The sequence below is a fragment of the Nyctereutes procyonoides genome, unplaced genomic scaffold (assembly GCF_905146905.1).
Source record: "Nyctereutes procyonoides isolate TBG_1078 unplaced genomic scaffold, NYPRO_anot_genome, whole genome shotgun sequence".
NCBI lineage: Eukaryota > Metazoa > Chordata > Mammalia > Carnivora > Canidae > Nyctereutes > Nyctereutes procyonoides.
This window is the reverse complement of record NW_026575020.1, coordinates 49847221-49867835: the sequence shown is the minus strand read 5'-3', so window position 1 is coordinate 49867835 and position 20615 is coordinate 49847221. Positions and strand designations below refer to the sequence as shown.

General features: G+C 42.9%; 1 protein-coding gene across 7 annotated transcripts in view; it reads left to right on the top strand.

Moving 5' to 3' along the window:
- The window catches only part of ABCA8 (ATP binding cassette subfamily A member 8), a 76019-nt gene extending 66237 nt beyond the window's left edge, over positions 1-9782 (top strand). For 6 of the 7 annotated variants that reach the window (XM_055324598.1, XM_055324622.1, XM_055324591.1 and 3 more), the window contains 9 exons: positions 297-388; positions 3254-3414; positions 4115-4190; positions 4265-4359; positions 5124-5243; positions 5444-5584; positions 7400-7479; positions 9186-9241; positions 9373-9782. In XM_055324598.1, the coding sequence (XP_055180573.1) occupies positions 297-388; positions 3254-3414; positions 4115-4190; positions 4265-4359; positions 5124-5243; positions 5444-5584; positions 7400-7479; positions 9186-9241; positions 9373-9471 (920 nt within the window). In that variant the 3' untranslated portion in view covers positions 9472-9782. Of the gene's footprint in view, positions 1-296; positions 389-3253; positions 3415-4114; positions 4191-4264; positions 4360-5107; positions 5244-5443; positions 5585-7399; positions 7480-9185; positions 9242-9372 lie in introns of those variants that run through there. The other variant, XR_008664286.1, reaches the window with a different exon arrangement.
- Positions 9783-20615: the final 10833 nt, after the last annotated feature.

Below are 20615 nucleotides of genomic sequence, written 5' to 3'. Positions count from 1 at the left end.
CTATTATCACACATCCTTAGGGTCATAGGAGACAGAGTCTGACACACTGGCTTCCAAGAGTGGCTTTACCCCTTCCTATCAGCGTGACTTTGGGCAGCCAACCTCATCTCTGAAAGCTGTCCCCAAGATGTAAAAAGGGATTATGATAAAAAAACCCTCAGTGTTGACAAGTAAATGAGATACTGTATATAAGGCACATAGCACAACACTTGTCACATAGCAAGACTTCAGACTCTTTTATTCTTAATTTTATTATTAGAGTCAATTAATATTAAGTGTAACCAACTTTTTTTCAGGTGAGGTTTTAGGATTATTAGGACACAACGGAGCTGGTAAAAGTACATCCATTCAGGTGATAACTGGAGACACAAAACCAACTGCTGGACAGGTAGGTGAATTCTGTGGAGAATATGCTATCTCATGGTGCTCAGAAAAAACTTAAATTATGTGAAAACTTTGTAAAAAGCAAATCTCATTTAATCGTTAGATGACTGAAGTAGTTCAAGTAGCAGAATAATACATTCATGAATTAACATGATAATACATGGGAAAATTTATTGCTGGCAGTTAATAATTACTTATGCCTTCAGAGACATTTAGAGGGAATGTCCTGTATCAGATCAGAAATCATTATCAGAATCTATAAGTCTTATTTATAGTACCATGAAGCATGGGACACCTGGATGGCTCAGTGGTTGAGTGTCTGTCTTTGGCTCAGGGCGTGATCCTGGGATCTGGGATCGAGTCCTGCATTGGGCTCCTTGCAGGGAGTCTGCTTCTCCCACTGCCTGTGTCTCTGCCTCTCTCTGTGTGTCTCTCATGAATAAATAAATAAAATCTTAAAAATATATATAATACCATGAAACAGATGGATTTGCACTTTCATTTTCTTGCCAACTGTTTGCTTCCATTTATTAACAGTGAGTACAATGTAACACATTACAATTTGCTTTTTTATTTTTTTTAATTGAAGTATAGTTGACACACAGGATTAGCAGTTTCAATGAACATTGTCTTCCCAGTATGTAATGTTTTCATCTGAGATTAAAATGTTTAAAAAAAAAAAAAAGGCAGCCCTGGTGGCTCAGCAGTTTAGCACCATCTTCAGCCCAGGGCGTGATCCCGGGGACCCGGGATCAAGTTCCACATCAGGCTCTCTGCATGGAGCCTGCTTCTGCCTCTGTCTGTGTCTCTGCCTCTCTCTCTCTGTGTGTGTCTCTCATGAATGAATAAATAAAATCTTTTTTTAAAATTAAAAAAAACCTTTGTAAGCAATTATATTCATTGTCCTTTACAAAGTGCTTGGATCCTGAGACATATATTTGTAGAAATACACTGTTTCTTGGGAGAATTCTCAAGGATTGACTCAAAATTGAGCAAAAGTGATGTGAAGTCAACTTGAATTGTACATGGAACTGAACTGCGTAAGGTGGCCAGACACAAGAAAAAGAGCTCAGTTTTATCAAAGAGAGAGACAACACGAGGTATAGAGCACACATTTCCCCAGAAAACTATGGTGGAAAATAAAAAACCTTAAGAGCTCCTTTGGAAAGGATGTACAGGGATTGTGGAGAATGGAATATAAGGCGGAGGTCTGTGGCACCACACAGCCCAAAAGGGAAAGGACCTCCAGGAATGGGATTGATGAATATCCCAGCAAAGAAGGAGGAGAAAACAGATTCACAATCCCTCCAAAGCCAAGATGAGATCATGTGTTTGTGAATGAGGCCACTCAGGGGTGTTGGTGCCTCGCTCAACCCTAACTGGACTCCTTAGTTTTGTGGAGACCATTCCTCATTAAGCATGGGCTAAAAAGGAGGCAGTGTCTGTTCATAGGTATATGGTAAAGAAATATTTTATTTTTTAACCTTCCAGATATTTTATTTTTTAATTTGTTTATTTTTATTGGAGTTCAATTTGCCAACATATAGCATAACACCCAGTGCTCACCCCGCCAAGTGCCCCCCCTCATCACCCAGTCACCCCAACCCCCCGCCCACCTCCCCTCACTACCCCTTGTTCATTTCCCAGAGTTAGGTGTCTCTCATGTTTTGTCACCCTCACTGATATTTTCACTCATTTTCTCTCCTTTCCCTTTATTCCCTTTCACCAATTTTTATATTCCCCAAATGAATGAGACCATATAATGTTTGTCCTTTTCCGATTGACTTATTTCACTCAGCATAATACCCTCTAGGGCCATCCACGTAGAAGCAAATGGTGGGTATTTGTCATTTCTAATGGCTGAGGAATATTCCATTGTATACATAGACCACATCTTCTTTATCCATTCATCTTTTGATGGAATGAAATATTTTAAAAGGTTAAGTAAGATCTGAGTTAACAAAGTGAACTGTTTGGGTGTCATGAAATTAGCTTTAATTGGATCAGCCCGTGTGATCTTTATTTAAAAACAATGCCATTGTCCTACTTATTTTCAACAACCTCTTACTGCACTGAAGCTGAAGGACCCCCTCTCTCCACCCTGCCGGCTCGTCCAGAGGGGCCTTGGTCACATCCCTCCCTCTTTCTGCACCTGGCCCCCAGCTGTGCCTCGGGTCTGAGGACACATCCAGCCTCATCATGACACAGGGCTTTGCTCTGGTTCTTGACTCTGCTCCAAATTCCTTTTGTCTGGACTCTTCCATGGCAGATGCCCTCTCGGTCTTCCATCCTGTGGTCCCTCAGCAGAGGGGCTTTCTGTAATCATCCTACCCAGTCACCTTCCATGTTAGTCCTCTCCTCAGTATCCTGACTTACTTCCTTTTTGCACCATTTATGCCAGTAGCTCATTTTTCTTCTTGTTTATTGCCCAGTTCACTCGGTAGAACCAAAACACCCAAGAAACAAGGGTGCTAGGCCTTCCATTCCCCCATGTATCCAAAGCAGACAGCACAACATTTGTTACGTACTCAAAGAACATGTGATCACTGAGTGCGTTCAATAGCAAGTACTTAAATTCATATACTTGTTTTCTGACTGTGATGAGAAAAATTGGATATAAACTGTTGGCCATAATATTTGTGAGATATTTGATTTCTCAGCTTAGATTAGGTGGTGCACACAGTGGTCGCTCATGGGTTTACTCTCTGACAACATCTCTCCAATGTGGAATGATTACAGGTTATTCAACTTAGTTAGGACTTAGAGAGCCTCTAGTTGTTCTAGGTTTGGGAAGGAGAAAGAGGCCATTGAGAAATGCAGGAAAAACAAACCCCAAGGGCAGGCTCTGAGAGTGAACTTTTCTCTGCAGGTGTTACTAAAAGGGAGCAGCGGGGACGGCTCCCTGGGCTTCCTGGGTTACTGTCCCCAGGAGAATGTGCTGTGGCCCAACCTGACTGTGAAGGAACACCTGGAGGTGTTTGCTGCTGTAAAAGGGCTGAAGAAGGCAGACGCGGCAGTCACCATCTCCAGGTAGGTGGGAGCCACACCTGTTCTGTACCTACGGGGGCAGGAAACGGTGCCCGTGAGTGAGGAACTTCACTATCAGTTCAGGACAGGAGACTCTGAACCCTGACCCAGATCAGACCACACTGAGTAGACTCCCTACTAGAACCTGGTTTCCCGGATTTCCAAGTGTTCATTTTCTTCTCATGTTAAATATCAAAATAGTAACCATTGGGGAAAGTTATCAAAAATACTAAAATTTAAGTATGAACTATTTCATCCTAGAACAGCTGTTTAGAAATCATGATAGGGGCTTATGATATTCTTTTAAAAGGGAAAAGTGTCTATCTGGAGGGATCAGACCAGCCAGTTTAAGGTTGCCTGGCATTGGGGCACCTGGGTGGCTCAGTGGGTTGTGTGTCTGCTCGGGTCATGATCTGGGATCTGGGGATCGAGCCCTGCCTTGGGCTCCCTGCTCAGCAGGGAGTCTGCTTCTCCCTCTCCCTCTGCCTCTCCCCCATGCTCCTGCTCTCTCTCTCTCTCTCTCTCAAATAAATAAATAAATAAATAAATAAATAAATAAATGAATGATAAAATCTTTAAAAAAAGGAAAAAGATTGCCTGGTATCTGTTTTCCAAAGTGCATTTCTGAGCTCTGCTCCCCATCCCTCTAACTGGGTGACCTGTCCTCTTACCCACTTCCTTAGTGGAATTATATTTGCTTCAGTTTGGCAGATGCGCTCAAGTTGCAGGACCAGCTGAAGCTGCCCGTGAAGACCTTATCCGAGGGAATAAAGAGGAAGGTAAGAGGGGAGACTCAGTGTTACTCTGCGCACCCTGCCTGTCGGTGCCAGACACACTGTTCCTCTCGTTCCAGCTGTGCTTTGCACTGAGCATCCTGGGAAACCCATCCGTGGTGCTTCTGGACGAGCCATCCACGGGCATGGACCCCGAGGGGCAGCAGCAAATGTGGTGAGGACCGCTACGCAGTCAGGGCATCTATGAATTGTCCTACTTGTGCAAAAATGGTCCCTTACACTCTTTCTTAGTGGAGGGGGGGGCAGGGGCAACACCTCTCCCTATATGGTTAGTAACACTGGTATTTTGCAAACCAAAACCCAAACCTTTCCCCTGATACTATTTCATCGTTGGAGATAGAATAAACATCAGCAGGACCCAGACACACTGACTGTCAGAGGTACGACTGTCCCACCGATCTTTCAGGTAGTGGTGGTGCATCTCTGGGCCACGGTCACGGTGTCCAGGGCCCCGGTCAGAGGGGAATAAATGGTCATGCCCATTAGGTCGTAAAAGGTTGGGGCGGGTTCTGGATGTTGTCTCGAGTATTCATTCTGCATTTATCTTCTCCTACGAGGTGGTGACACCTCTGCTGTTGGATTCTAGCTCTCCGTTCCTTGGCACAGCCTCTTCATACGCAGTCTCTTGCTCAGCATTTCTCTTTCAACCCCAGCCTCATGAGAAACGCTGTTGTCTGTGCCTTGCTCCTCGTCCACTGCCAGCCTCCCCTTCACCAGCGCTCACCTGGCTCCCCCTTCCTGACCCCACCTGCCCCCTCCAGGATTCCTCCCTTGCTTATGCTCCTTTTGCTAATTGCTCATAGGCATGCCAGTTAAAAATTCTTTTCTCTGCCCATTTAATGTTTTTTTTTATTTTTTTGCCCATTTATGATTACTTAGAAGGCTTTCTTAATTGCAAATAGTCTTTTGACGATTCAGGCAGGCGATCCGGGCCACCTTTAAAAACACAGAGAGGGGCGCCCTCTTGACCACCCACTACATGGCAGAGGCCGAGGCCGTGTGTGACCGTGTGGCCATCATGGTGTCTGGAAAGCTGAGGTGGGTGCCTGTCCCCACCCACACTTGGGCTCCAGGTGCACGGCTGGGGGAGCTTGAGGACAGTAGATCTCTAGCTACTGCACCTGGGGCTAACACCAAGCCCCTTGAGACAACCCTAGCGGCAAGTCAAGAGTCTCAAACATTGTGTTCCCTGTCTTCTTCCCCTTACTGTGACCACCTCATCCACCTCTGACTTCCAGATGTATCGGTTCCATCCAACACCTGAAGAGTAAATTTGGCAAGAATTACTACCTGGAGATGAAGGTGAAGACCCCTGAGCAAATGGAAAGTCTCCATCAGGAAATTCTGAGGGCTTTCCCCCAGGCGGCTCAGCAGAAAAGGTAAAGATGCTTGCTGGTTTGGATATGATACCAAATGTCACCTTTTCCTCACTGGTTTCACTGATTTGTGGTGATTGAGAGTCCATACAGGGAACCCTGGGTGGCGCAGTGGTTTAGCGCCTGCCTTTGGCCCAGGGCGCAATCCTGGAGACCTGGGATCGAATCCCACGTCGGGCTCCCGGTGCATGGAGCCTGCTTCTCCCTCTCCCTCTGCCTATGTCTCTGCCTCTCTCTCTCTCTCTGTGACTATCATAAATAAATAAAAATTTAAAAAAAGAGTCCATAATTAGCCCAAAAGGAAACTTGCAAGACATTATTTGTTGGCCACCGGAGAAACTTAATTTAGAAAAGAGAAGAGTTGATGGAAAATCAGACATAGCCTGTGTCATGGTCCTACTATGTGCCAGATACCGTCCTGGTGTTGTGCTGGCTTATTGAATCCGCAATGAGTCTTTGCAAGGTAGACACTGTTGTTCCAGTGAAAAATCAGATGGTTTCCAAAAGGTACTGTGAGAGTCTGGCCACGACAAGATCATAAGAAATGGAATTGATTGTTATCTTTTAGAATAGGAAACTGATAAGTTAGCATAATAGAGCTAACAAGTGCCATAAGTAGAATATAATTACTTTATTTAAAATCTGTTAACACTATGGTAATGGAAGAGCTCTCAGGAAAATAGTAAAAAAAATCAAAGGGTAACTTTAGGGTCATTTTTAACACCTAGAATTTACCTAGAAGACAGATGATTTAGGAGGTAGGGGAGGAACCAGATAGGAAAAGGTAATAAGTCATAATGATACAATCGAAGGACAAACATATGTTCTCATTCATTTGGGGAATATAAATAATAGTGAAAGGGAATATAAGGGAAGGGAGAAGAAATGTGTGGGAAATATCAGAAAGGGAGACAGAACATGGAAGACTCCTAATTCTGGGAAACGAACTAGGGGTGGTGGAAGGGGAGGAGGGTGGGGGGTGGGGGTGAATGGGTGACGGGCACTGAAGGGGGCACTTGACGGGATGAGCACTGGGTGTTATTCTGTATGTTGGTAAATTGAACACCAATAAAAAATAAATTTATTAAAAAAATGATACAGTGGGAAAATATATTTCTACACTAGAGTATAGATATCAAAGCAATGCCATTCCTCAGCGTGCAGCCCATGACTGAATAGAAATAGGTCACAAAGGCACAGTAGAATAGATGAGAATGATCGCCCCATAAATAGAGAAAATCGCATCTTCAGAAATGAAATCTAAATCTTCTTGGTTTTCAAATGCTAAAAAGACAAACGTTAATCTGGGGGACAAACTATCTTTTAAAAAATTGTGGCTGAGCATTATTTGGTGCTTAATTCCTGGCAATTTCTAGGCTCCTCATCAAAGACTCAGTTATATCATCCTAATTAGGAAAGCAGTTTGAGGAGCATGGGGAAGGTTGGAGAGGCAAGAGTTCTCTGGAGAAAAGACCGAGTCCCCATGAGTTGGGCGACTTGAAGAAACTACGTGGCATCGGTCCCAGCCTGGAAGATGAAGTTGGAGGAACCAAGTGCCCAGCTGGAAAGATGAGATGGCAGGTGGCTTTGGCAGATGTGCACGTTTCCTCCACCGCACCTGCCCCTCCCCATCCCAGGAACCAAGGACCCGAGCCTCCCCTGGGCCTCCCCCAGTTCTCCTTGTGAACAGCTTCCCCCCAGGCATTTGCCTGCACCATGCTGCCTCTTATTGATGAGGATAACAACCAGAGACAGGGCCGCAGCCAGCCTGCACCTGCACAGGTGGTCTCGGCCTCAGCCCCGCCCCTCTCCCCGCAGGTACTCTCCTGTGATGGTCTATAAACTGCCAATGGAAGACGTACGACCTTTAGCGCAAGCTTTCTTCACTTTAGAGAGGGGTAAGAGTCATAAACTTTGAAATGAGATCCCGGGAAGCAGGTCATCCCAAGTCATAGACTAGTCCGTTGGCCTGATGCAAAGGGAATGTGAGCTAAGGGTTCATTTTAAAGATTTTATGTATTTATTTGAAGAGAGAGAGCACCTGAGCGAGAGGGAGGGGCAGAGGGAGAGAGAGAATCCCAAGCAGACTCCCCGCTGAGTGTGGAGCCTGGCTCGGGGCTCGATCTCACAACCCTGAGATCCTGACCTGAGCCGAAATCAAGAGTCGGGTGTTTAACTGAGCCACTCTGGAGCCTCTAAGGTGTTAATTTTTAAAATTAAAAATCCCCAATTGAATTTTAGGGGCACAGAATCAAAGAAGTGGAGGCATTCTGTGTGTGTTGGGGGATGGGGGTTAATGGAAGTGATTTTACTTCTGCTTTGTGGGGTTTTACCCATGTGTTTATCCATAATATATATGTAGAACCTAGGTCAAAATTCAGTTGTGTCTTTAAAAAAAAACAAAAAACAAAAGAACATCTGGGTGGATCAGTGGTTGAGTGTCTGCCTTTGGCTCGGGGTCATAGGATCGAGTCCCACATCGGGCTCCCTGGATGGAGCCTGCTTCTCCCTCTGCCTGTATCTCTGCCTCTCTCTCTGTGTCTCTCATGAATAAATACATAAAATCTTTTTTAAAAATTCAGTTGTGTAAAAAAAAAATTCAGTTGTGTATACATTCAAGGAGGATACTTTCTTTGGGAACACTGAGGTGTGATGCAGATTTACAATTTAATTTTATAGGGCCTTGCATATTATTTTATGGCCTTAGGCTATGTATTAAGAAACTGGCCTCCTGTCTAGTCATGAAAACAATCTCTGTGTGTGTCTGTTGTGCTTCACCACTGACCTCACCACATCCACCATCACCACCCCATGATTTCCTGCCCCCCGAGGTCATGAACTCCACCTCTCTGAATTGTGCTGGCTGGAACTTCCTCCCTATGCTCTTTTCATTGTCTCAGCTCTTTTTTTTTTTTTTTTGCTTGCTTGTCACCCTCCCTAGAGAAGGGTAGTCACAGCCCTGATAGGAGGGCAGCAGCTTGGAAATATGTCACCAATGGTACCAGGCTGGTACTGGCCACAGTGCCAATCTGGGAGTGCTTTTGGGACCACGTGGTCCAGAAGGTTGGGGTGCTTGGTGCAGAGAACAAAAAGGGAGTATCACTATGATCATGAAGACTATCAGCAGGGGTACAAAGAGTCTTCTAGAACCAGGAGCCTTCCCATCTATTCTGGTCAAGGAGAAAGGTTTTTGACTCAAGTTGGGACCAAGCTGTCACAGCAGGAAGAGGGTCACAAAAGCTGTCTGTTCCCCAGGAAACCTCAGGCATCTTTCTCCATAATCTGAGGCTTCCCTTTGCAAAATGCATCTACCTTCTACCTCTTCTTGTGCTGCATGTGCAAAAGCACTGACTCACATCCAGGGAAGGAAACCTTTTCAGCACCATTTCCTCCTTAAATGTACTTTTCTCCCCAAACCCAAGTGAATACACAGCTCTTTTTTGAACTGCAAGCTGTACTTAAATCAGGACCATTTTTATCGAAACTTTTTTATGTAAGATGTTTTTGAAACTTGTTTGTATGGCATGCTGAATTCTAAGACTGTCTGGATATAAAAAAAAAATAATAGTAGATGACCTCCTAATGTATGTCCGTCCTTCTGCAGTTAAACAGAGCTTCGATTTGGAGGAGTACAGCCTCTCCCAGTCCACCCTGGAGCAGGTGGGTCAGCGGTAGGGACCCTGTGTCATCCGTGGAACATCCATGTACAACATGTGCATGCACCTTGCACTCACTTGGAGCTACAGGGGGCAGTGTGACATCCCCGTCTCTCTCTGTCTTGCCCCTCTCAGGTTTTCCTGGAGCTCTCCAAGGAGCAGGAGCTGGATGACTTGGATGAAGAACCTGACCTTTCAGTGAAGTGGAAGCTCCTCCCACAGGAAGACCCTTGAAGCCCCAAGCTCCTCCCACAGAGAGATCCTGGAAGCCCCAAATACTCTATGTTTCCATTCAAACCTGTGGTTGTTTTTTTAAGACATTTATTTTTATAGCATCAATGTCATATTTTTAGAAAGTATATTATAAACCCAACATGGTTCTTCCTGCGGTGGAGAGGAAGAGCAAGGGCAGGGCCATTGCAGCCACCGCTTGAACAGAGGCATGTGGCTGAGCCCAACTCCCAGTCATCGCCTCTGTGTCTTTGCGGGTCACCTTGATTCTACTTTTTTGTACAATATCGAATAAATTCACTTTTATGAAATTGTTTCATTTTCTGAGTATGATAAGTACATCTTGTTTAATTTTTTAGCAGAACCTTGAAATTCTTTTCTCTAATCTAGACTGAGAAGTCCATGCATTTATTCTTCTACCAGTTTGATACTCTGTGAGCTGATATTTTAGTAAGAATTTTAAGTGACCATGTCAAAAGCATCATACTTTTTGAAATGGATTTTCATATATACTCTTATGGCTAAAAATATTAAACCATTTTTGACCATAATATCCAATGTCTATATATTTGGAAACATATCCACTGGTAACACTGTCAATAGCATAGAGATAGTTGCCATTCGGAATTTATTGTAGTTCTTAAATTTTCGTAAATCAGTGAAGTCCCACATTCGTTGAATTTTAAAATCGAGGCTTTAGAGTTGCCTGTTTTTGTAACTGATATTTCTTGGCTATTTGCCACTTGATCTAAGAATGTTGATACATGTAGTAACAAGTCAATTGACCGAGTTGGTGGGGAATATGAATCTCATATGTGCAGTTTTGAAATACATTTTCTATTTCAAGTATTTTCATGTGTCTTTTTCTTGACTAAGTGGCCTCCATATTTACAAATTCATTGAAATCAAATTGAAAAAACTTGCTCAAAAAAAAAAAAAAGAAAAAGAAAAAATTGATCATGTGAGAGCTCGTTTGTTGCCTTAATCAACATATTACCAAATGTAAAGAAAGAAAAAACACCACACCATGATTGAGGAAGTTAAGGGTGGTGGCAAACAGAGATATTTCCTAGAACAATGTTTCTAAAAAATCACTGCATGTGATTATCAGGCAGAACATGTAGTTAAACAAGATTTTCTGAGTTGGGGAAATGACTCTCTGAGCAGTCTTTGCATATCCTTTCTTCCCCCTGGAATCCCTGAGCCTGTCAGACTCCGGTAAATTTGAGCAGCCTAGAAAATTCTGTTCTAGAGAACCCCTCCCACAGCCTCTTCCCAAGGTCCATTTGCTCATCTGGTGCTGGTGTGTGGTATGTGTCGGAAGGCTGGCACAGCACACCCTGAATGCCCCTCCAGTCACTACCTTGAGAAGGTAGGGATCCTGTCCTCCCTCTGTATTCCCCTCAAGCAGAATGTCCCAAAAGAACATGCTATTCAGCATTCCAGGTCAGGGGCCCCAAGGGTGGCCAACCTGGAGCACCTCCTTTGTAAGAGAATTATCCAGATAGCAGACTTTGCTCTCTTGGAACATTGGCCCTGCAAGAAGGAGAGAAGCTACAAGTAGTTGCAAAGCCAGTTGATAGGCTATAAAACCTCACTACACATGGGTCCACACAGTGGATACTTTGTCCAGTTGCTGCCCCTGGACCCCCAGTACATAAGCCCCCCACCCCCAGTAAACCTACATCTCCATCGCCTTGGGTCATTCCTTCAGTCTCCCTGGGCCATCACCCAACCTCGGTTTAGAGTTGTGTGGTTGGGCCACGGAGCTTAAAATAAAAACAAGAGTAAAAAGCTAAGAAGGCAAAACTCAGTTCTTGCCTTCTGTGACTATTGCTGTGTGACTCAGAGGTTTACAGGTTGGCCTGAATTCAATCTGGGGTCTACCATTCCCTACCTGTGCACACCTAGTTTACCATTCACAATATGGAGCTACCGGTACCCATCTCAGAGGTAGTGGTACCTAACGCATAGGGTTACCGTAACAACCCAAAGTGACAAACGCAGTAACAGAGCCAGCTGCTGCTCGCTGTCACCAGTGTCCGGTGTCTCCAAGAAGCTGTCCCCACAACCACACATCCCGAAAGGCTCCCTCTCATCCATAGGCCCTCAGTTCTCAAGGACACATCAACATGCACCTGTTTCACCACATTTCCTAAGGGCCAGCCGAGGGATCTATAAATAATAACACCAAACAGACTTATTTTCAGACACAAGCCATGCCTCCTTGACATTATACAGTTGATTGAAAAATAAAGATATGGGTCCATTAGCTAGGGTGTCATTTCTACCATGCCAATCAATTTGCTAGTTGAATCTTTCCCTTAAATACTAGCTCTACACAACCAAAGGAAAGGCGAAACAAACAAAGTCATAGAAGACATCGTATCGCAACCCAAAGGAATAATACAAACTAGCTCTGTTTCATTTGAAGTTATCCGGGAGGTCAGTGGGAGACACCTCTTGAAGGGAGCAGAATTTTAGCACCAAGTAGCTTTTTTACTCAGCCTGTGAATCGAACCAGCCTTAACCTTCCAAACAACCAGGTCTTTGGACAAATGAAAGTGACAATGGTGTCAAACCTAAGCTTAATTTTTGTACTTTCTCTCCTGCAAGGAAAAGCCTACCAAGTCTTCACATGGCTTCCTGTGGGACCATTGTCCGGCATTGGCTTCACTTGATACACCTGCCAAGGACATCTGCTATATCGCAGACATGGTGCTGCACTCAATATGGTGAACTATGAAATGGTTGATGACCACATGGGGGAGGTTGACATTTTCTGAGGCCAGTGAGGAAACCATTATATCTGCAGGCCACTGAAGGCACAGAGCGTTGCTGGGCTAAAAATAACTCATTTTGCTCCTTAGGGTCAATCTTTCTCTATCCATTCTTTTTTGTCTCATCTCATTTGTGTCCTATAATATTTTTCTAACTTTTTTTGGTTTTTTGTTTGTTTTGCCTTTCCTTTGGTTGTGTAGAGAACCAACAAAATAGCATTCAAGGAAACATTTAATTAAAGTCATTGATTAGGGCACCTGGGTGGCTCAGTCAGTTAAGCATCTGCCTTTAGCTCAGGTCATGATCTCAGGGTCCTATGATGGAACCCTATGTGGGGTTCCCTGCTCAGTGGGGAATCTACCTCTCCCTCTGCTACTCCCCCTGCTTGTGTTTGTCTCTCTCAAATAAATAAAATCTTTAAAAAAATAGTAGATTGATTAGCATGGTAGAAACAATACCCCAGCTAATGGACCAATATCTTTATTTTACAGATGTACAGCGTCAGGGGTCACGGCTTGTGGTCTCCTTGTCCCCAGCTCCATCTTATTCCAGTCTCCATGCTTGATTCCTTTCCAGCTCACTTGTTGGTTTCCTCTCCTATTTGGATCTATGTCACTTTCAGATCCTTTTCTATGATGTGGAAGTAAAACTGTGGGGGAGAATTTTTCCCACAATTCAAAAAAAAAAATACACAGTCTTCCAAGATCCCAGAGAGGTCAAGTAATACATTATGTTGAATAACGAATGCTAAAGGCATCAGGGTAAAAAAATGCAATGACTTTAATATGGTGAGACTCAAGTGTCTCAGGAGACGTCCTTTGTCTACTTCACCCGAGGGGGCCATGCACAGCTGTGAAAGAATTAAAGAAACAACTAAAGCAGCACCATCATGTCACACAAAGGAAATGCAACATTTTGAAGGGAGGAGGCTTAATACTCTTTTTATAAATTCCAAAAATGTCCCTAACATTTTCCTGGTGATTTAAAATTCATGTCTTTTTCCTGCTCCTCACCTCGAAGAAAAAAAAAATACACGACATATAAATTAAATAGAGATTCTAGGGTTGAGGTCTTAACCCCTGGAAGCCTGAGTGACCTAAGTCTCACTATGGGGATTGAGAGGTAGCCTGTACCCAGGTTCTAGAGAGGCCGATGCTGCTCTCTTGCCACCAGTCAGAAAAACAGACCATAAAAGGTGCCAAGAATTCTTATTATCCTGCTGAGTTGAAATCTGACTTCCTGGTCTGGTTGAGGTGGCCCTGAACTGAAGGAGAAGAGACATTTCCAGCCTCTATAATACCGGAAAGTGCTCAAGAAAGGAGGATAGCATAGATGTTGAAGTCCAATTTATTGAATGCAATGAAACTGTCCAATAAAGCAGGGCAAATGGTGGGCGTGACTGGGAGCTACTTTAGATTGGGTAATATTTTAGAAAAGGAGATATTTGAGCCGAGGCCTGGAGGTCAGTCAGGAGCCAAGTATGTGAATGTCTGAGGGAAAGAAGTTTTGGCAGAGGGAAAAGGAGATGCAGAGGTCCTGAGGTAGGAATAATTGTTGAGGAGCCAAACTTCCTGTCCCTTCAAAGGTCCTTCTGGCTGGGCTAAGAATGAAACTGATGTGAGACAGAGTAACAGGGGAAAATCAAATTCCATAGGTGTACATATGGGGAATCCACATAGACATAGAAATTCCAAAGACAGGCTTGGAATATATGTCATTCTGAACTAAAGAGAAGGGAGGATGGATCTGGGATTTCAGAGGACAGGAATGCACTTCACAGGGTGGTAAGGAGAGCAGATGTTTGGCAATTAGATGTTTTCGTTGCCCAAATAAAATTTATCTCTGTTAATAACCCTTATTCTGCCAAATACCCCCAATTTAGATTCTTCTGAGTGGTTAAGAAGGACAGAAGTTCCTTTTGAGCCCACAGGGTTTCAAGTGCCTTCAGCTCAAAATAATCCACATGCCAAAGTAGCCCGTTTGAGGAAGAGGGTGTCCTGAACTCCCTCACAATCTTGATGTGTTTAAGGAACAGAAAGACTCCATGTTGCTGGAGTCTCAGAGCAGTGGGCAGAGGCTACATCATATGAGGATCCAGAGCCTGAACAGGGAGCTTGAATTTTATTTTAGTGCAGTGGTGGATTTTTTTTTTAAGGAAAGAGTGAGTGAGAGATACCCAGGGAAACTGAGTAACTCCCTGAAATGGCCCAAGCCATCACTCTAAGTACCATCTCCAGCAAAAAACAAAAGATGGTGGGAGGCGGGGGAGAGCCAGGCATGGGAGGTTTTCGGGAAAGCACAGTGCAGAAGGGTGAGGATGTTGGTTAAGCCAATGTCTTCTCCACTGATTAACAGTTTCTAGAGATTTCATCATCCTCCCTTTCCCAGTACAGCCAGAGAAACACCCTGACACAGGGAGATTGCCCTTATAAATGTACATTTCCCTTACCAAGGGGTAACTTCTACTTGGTTTTCAGAGCTTTTCCTGGGTCTGCTGTTTCTTAAAAATAAGCAGCTCAAAATAATCCCTATGCCAAAGAGACATATTTTGGAGTGGTTTATTTTGCTCCTTGACAAAGGGGAAGGGCTATGTCTCATTTGTCTTTTGTATCCCCAGTTACTAATACATACTGTATGCTCAGGAAATATCAGGTAAACACTCTGAGAAGTGAAGAATATCTGTGAGAGTAAGGGAAAAATTATCTGAGACAAATTGTTCATACTTCAAAATAAGGTGTGTGGCTGAAAATAACCTGAACATTGCTGGACCAAAGGGCTATGGGTCATTTGAGCAGTAGTGACTGAGTCTTCTCATTACAATCTGTGAGCTTCTGAGACCCCCAAAAACTTGAAAATTGAATGACAAATGAAAATCACAAAATGAATGGCTAGGAAAATAGATCAAAGTTGAGACGGGTGGTTTGCTTCTTTCAAGATGAAAAATACATGACATATATTATCTTCTCTCCTAGAGAAGTCTTCTTATTCATTTCTTCAATAACTGAATATTTATGAGCTCCTATGTGTCAAACACTGACACTCTTACAGGAATGGCAAGTAAAGTAAAATGCTATCAGGAAGGAGAAGGAAGAGGACTTCTGTTAATTAATCAACTACTCTATACCAGCTATTCAGGCTCAACCTTAAAAGGATGATTATTATCACTCTTCAGTAAGGAAACTTACTGGCAGTTGGAGTAACTCACCTATAATCACACGGTTGACAGAGCTGGAATTTGAATCCAAGTTGGTCTCATTATTCCATGGTTATTCCAGTGTCTCTAGAATGAAAATAGAATATGATAAATGCCATGCTAACATAATTACCTAAAACCACAGTGGTGGCAGACGAGGGTAATTGACTCTCGGCTCTTCCTGATAGCGTAAAGTTTGAGGCAGAGAAAACTTCAAGGTGTCCTTGAAGTGAGGTCCTAAAGAGAGAAGGAGGTAAATGGCAAGCCTTCAAGAGGGAGAACAAAAAGCACGTAGAGTGATAGGAAGTCATGAAACCGACGACCCAGTTGCCATTCCAATCTGGAGAAGACCAAGACCAATGAACTGTGAGATAATTATTTTACTGCCTAGAGAATGGAAGGAGGGAGATTGGGAAGGGGAGACCAAAAAAGTTCCCAGGCCCACTTTTTTTTCAGATCTGAGCCTTGAACCCAAAATTATTTGCCCATTGTTTGTATAGCGGCCATGGCCATGGTTCGTGGCCATTCAGTGGATGTTCTTGGATTTGTCACAACATGCAAACCACAACAGCTGGGCATTTAGCTGCAGCTGTCTAAGCGGTGACATATCAAGTCTGTGCTTATTGGAGCCTCTGTGGGTCCCTTTATAAATAGCCATTTCCTTTGTTTTTTCCTTGAAGAGGGATTTTGAAGAGCCGAGAGGCTTAAAAACGAATACAGAGAGATCACTGTTTCTATGTGAACACAGATATCTTATACTCTGTGCTGTATACCTGCTATTCAAAAACTGGGATGTTATGAAGAACCTGTGTTCTGTGCTTCATAAAGTTGAAGAGGCTGGCTCCTTCAAGAAATCCCAGCAGGGCAGAAAGAAGATGTTGGAAAAGAACACAGAAAAGGAGAAAAATGAGCTGTGGAATGAGAGGAATGGTGCCAAAGGACCCTGGAATAGAGGGATTGCCATTTTGTGCAGAAGGATGAGGTTGTTGGTTAAGCCCAAGTCTTCTCCACTGATAACAGTCTCTAGAGATTTCATCATCCTAGAATCATCCATTGCCAGAGTTCTGGAAGGACGAATATTTGCAAAATTTAAATACAAGGAGCCAGGGAAGGCCTGTTAAGCTCCTGGAGCTTTTAAAACTAGTGAGAAAGAGCAATAAGGACAAATATCCGAAGTCAAGATAAAGCTATGTTAGCATAGTTTCTGCACTCAAAATCACCATGCTCACTACCTCGAATTACCAAAACTTCAAAAATAACACTGCTTTTGTTTTTATTTTTATTAAACCATGCTGCTCAGTTAGTTGTATGCTCTAAACTTTGGGGTAAGAATTTTATAAGGGCTTAGCAGGATACTGTTTCCCTACCTTTTGGTTGCGGTAACAAGTAGCTATAGAGATAGTAGTAATGTCACAGGCCCCGTGAGCATGTGGGATCCAGACTTCCTGCCCTTCCCACTGGATCCATGTTGCATTTAGGCCTTTGATGCTACCAAGTCAAGTTAGCTAAATTTTTTCTCAAGTTAGTTACATTCTTAATTACATTTATAAATTAAAATCCAAGTTGATTAATGTTCTAAGAGGATATTAGAACTCTATCCCCTCCACCGGGGTTCAAAGATATTGAACTGATGGTTGATGTATCCTCAAATTAGGCAAGATCATTATATTTTGTTTGTTTCACATCTCACCCAAGAATTGTAGGAAAAAAAGACTGAATTATTGAATATAATAGTCTCTTTTATTATTACTTATCGATCTTACCATCTCACACTGATAAAAGGAGTTGAGATAGCTTACCCTAAGCAAAATACAATCAGACTACTAGGGCAAGGGTAAAAGAACAGAAAAACTGAAACAACAACCAAGAAAACCTAGAATGCCAAGAAAACACACAGGAGGAGGAGGAAATGGATGAATAAAAATTTAGGCACATGTAAAATGATACGCCATTTCTGCAAATGGGTTTAAGAGGGAATGGAATAATTTTTCATCATTAAACATGGCTGTAACTTTATCTCAAAGGAATTAATCTAATCTAGCCAGACAGATTTCACAATAAATGAACACTTGGAAATACTGCAGCTGCAGAAGACCTCTGGGAGAATGAGCTATATTAACCTGGAACATTCCACAAAACAAAGGGGAAATAAATCGCCCTTGTAGTTAGGTAAGAAAATACTTCCATAATGCTGACATTCTATTGAGAAAAACTTTGTTTTCTTGTGCAAAGAGCATAAACACTGATATGTGAGAATTTGAGGTCACGTGGAAATTCATTTTTCTCATTTCATAAGCCAAAAGCAGTTGTGAGACTACTTGCAGTGAAAGCATCAAAGAGCAGATTATTTTCCATCAAAGAAAACCAGTATAGAACTGGCCAAAATTCTTGGGAACAACCATTTTAAGATCCTGAAAATGATCAATGGAAAATGACAAATTGTGAAGATCTGCCTCCTGCAAAGGAGGACAATCCTGTACCTGGTAGGACAATGGCGACTGTTTAGCATTCTTGCCTGGACACCTCCAGGCAAGGCACCTTCTCATCCCTCCCGCATACAGCCAGGGAGCAGAATTTGCAGAATTGCCCCTGAGAAGAGGGGGGACCTCGGCTTCGAGCTGGCAGTGACGGCCCACCACTCTACTGCCAGAAGCAGGGAACTGAATTTTAATTCAGGGCAGCTAGAATTTTAATGGAGAGTTTCTTGGAGTCAGCATGCCACAGGAAGATGAAGGTAAACTCCCCTTGTGTAGGTGACTGCCCACATGCCCATGAACTCTGGGATAGCCTGGCAGAAACATGATACCTAAGACAAGTGGAGAGCTTGCTAGGATTTTGCACCCCTGAATTCACACACAGCTCAGGCAGCAGCAAGAGGAAACCCCACAGGCTCCATATGTCTGGAACATAATCTCTGCCCAAATCATTGTCTGATCTCCAAAGCATACAGCCAACAGTCTACACATGTGCTTTCCCCTGTCCCGTGACCCACTGCTCCCTCTTTTCTAAAAAAATACTGGTTTTCAGGTACCTTTGGGGCACCTGGGGACAAGGGGTAGGATCATTTATCACAAGTCATGGCTATCTAAGCAGCAGAAGATGATGGTCAGGTAGTGACAGGTGTGCATCATATAAAATATATTCAATAGACACACAGAATGAGGCAAGACGTGGTGCTCACCCTCCAGAGAGGACTGTGGAAGAGTGTATAGGATGCAGAAATGAACTCAGTGGGAAGAAAAAAGGCACAGGGGTGTCGAAATCTGAAGCTTTCCCAGTTGGAGCCAGCATGAGTCGGCAGACACATCCCCCTCTGCCTTCCTGAATGTCTTTAACCAAAATAGTGAAGTTCATTTAAAAAAAGTCTGGATTAAGATATTGAATTACATTGACACATTTGTTCTTTTCTCTGTGTCATCCTTCTGCAGAGATAGGCTAACTAATCTATACAATGACTCAAGGATAAGTACATCCCTAGCTTTGTGCTACCCCTAGAAACTCAAGAAGGGTCCCACTCATAAGCCAAAGCTTCATCCAAAGAATTGTTTTGCAGATTGTGTAACAGTCTCAGTTGAAATAACAGAAGTCAAGTCTGGCAGCTGTAAAAGCCTTTATTTTAAAGATATTGGGAACTCAAAGAAATGCTGGAAAAACTAAATGCTTGGTCTCAGAAAGTGGTCAGAAATCAGAGGTTAGGCCACAGGAATCTGTTTTGAGGTGACAGTACCAGCACCATCACTACAAGATTGTTGACACCAACAGCAATGGCCACCACTACTCAATTCTCGATGTTGTCACTGCTCCTGAACTCTTAGCATTGTCATCACAAAGACTGTCTCTACTGTCCTTACTTCTTTATCTCATTTCCCCTGGGTTCAAAGACTCAAGCTGGAGCATTTTATTGGATGGACTGAGAGGAAAGATTGGTCCATTTGGCATCCATAGTGGAGGGGAGCCATGTTCTGCCTTCCACCGAGGCTTAAACTTTATCAGTTTTGCTCAGTGTAATGTTTGAAAGAGTTGTACTAAATTTAAGAAAGTTTGTGTGAGGATTAGAAAAATGGCTTGCTTTGAGTGAGCAGTGCTTTGGGGAATGGAAAAGACCGATTTATCATGGAAGGAACACATACCCCACAAAAGACAGAGCTCCACTGGAGAGAACATCTGGAAGATCAGCAGCTGTGAAAGTATGAGAGGATAAAGATCACTCAACGACACACAGAAAAAAAATCAGATTTATCGCTGGACTTTCTTATTGTATTCTTTCTTGTGGTTTGTTGTTTGTCACTCTCCCAGGATCCCCATATTCTTCTGGATACTCATCAATTATTAGCTATCTTCAGTTTAAAGATTTTAAATATTTGGACTTCATATGAGATTGTCTCCCATACTCAAGTAAAATATTAGAACCAAAAAAACAAAAACAAAAACCCCTCACTAAACGTTGGCTCTTAATCTCAGAAAACTTACTAGTTTAATGCTTTTAGGTATATTTTTTGTATGATGGAAAAAAGAATAACAAGATAGTGTTGACGATTGATTCCTTAGGTTAATGAGTAATTCCCAACATCCTTACCAAAGGACCTCAGTAAAGAGTTGATTCTCTCTACTTTGTTGTACTTGTAAACCACAATGCTGGTTGCTTTTGAAGCATCCTCAGGATTTCAAATAACTTCCTGCATGTTGACAAGATTGATGACCACTTTGTTCTAGTTCTGATTCACTCTTTCATGACACAGTGATAACAGAGTTGAGACTTTCCAGAATCACCAACAATTTTACTGGATTCCAACCTTCTATTTAAACTATACTCTGGGGCTTTCCCCCCTTTCTTTTCAGAAATCCAAACTTGCAGTGTCTGTACATTTTCAAGCCAAACATTGAGATCTTCCTTCAATGAGGGATATTCTATGATTTGGATAGTTTGCCAAGTGAGAGCTGCTTGAGGTCAAGAGGGAAATGGAAAATTTTACAAATGTTGGATTACATAAAACCAAGACAAGAAAATCTTCACAATACTCTTTTGCCTTAAACGAACTGAAACTCTGTGATCGTGTCATTAAAAGCAGAGTTTGATTTTGTGCCTCTTAGAGTCAGAAAAGTAGGCTCAGATCTGAACCCATATAACACTGATAAATGCTAGAAGTAAAACAAACTACTGGGGCTCTTACAT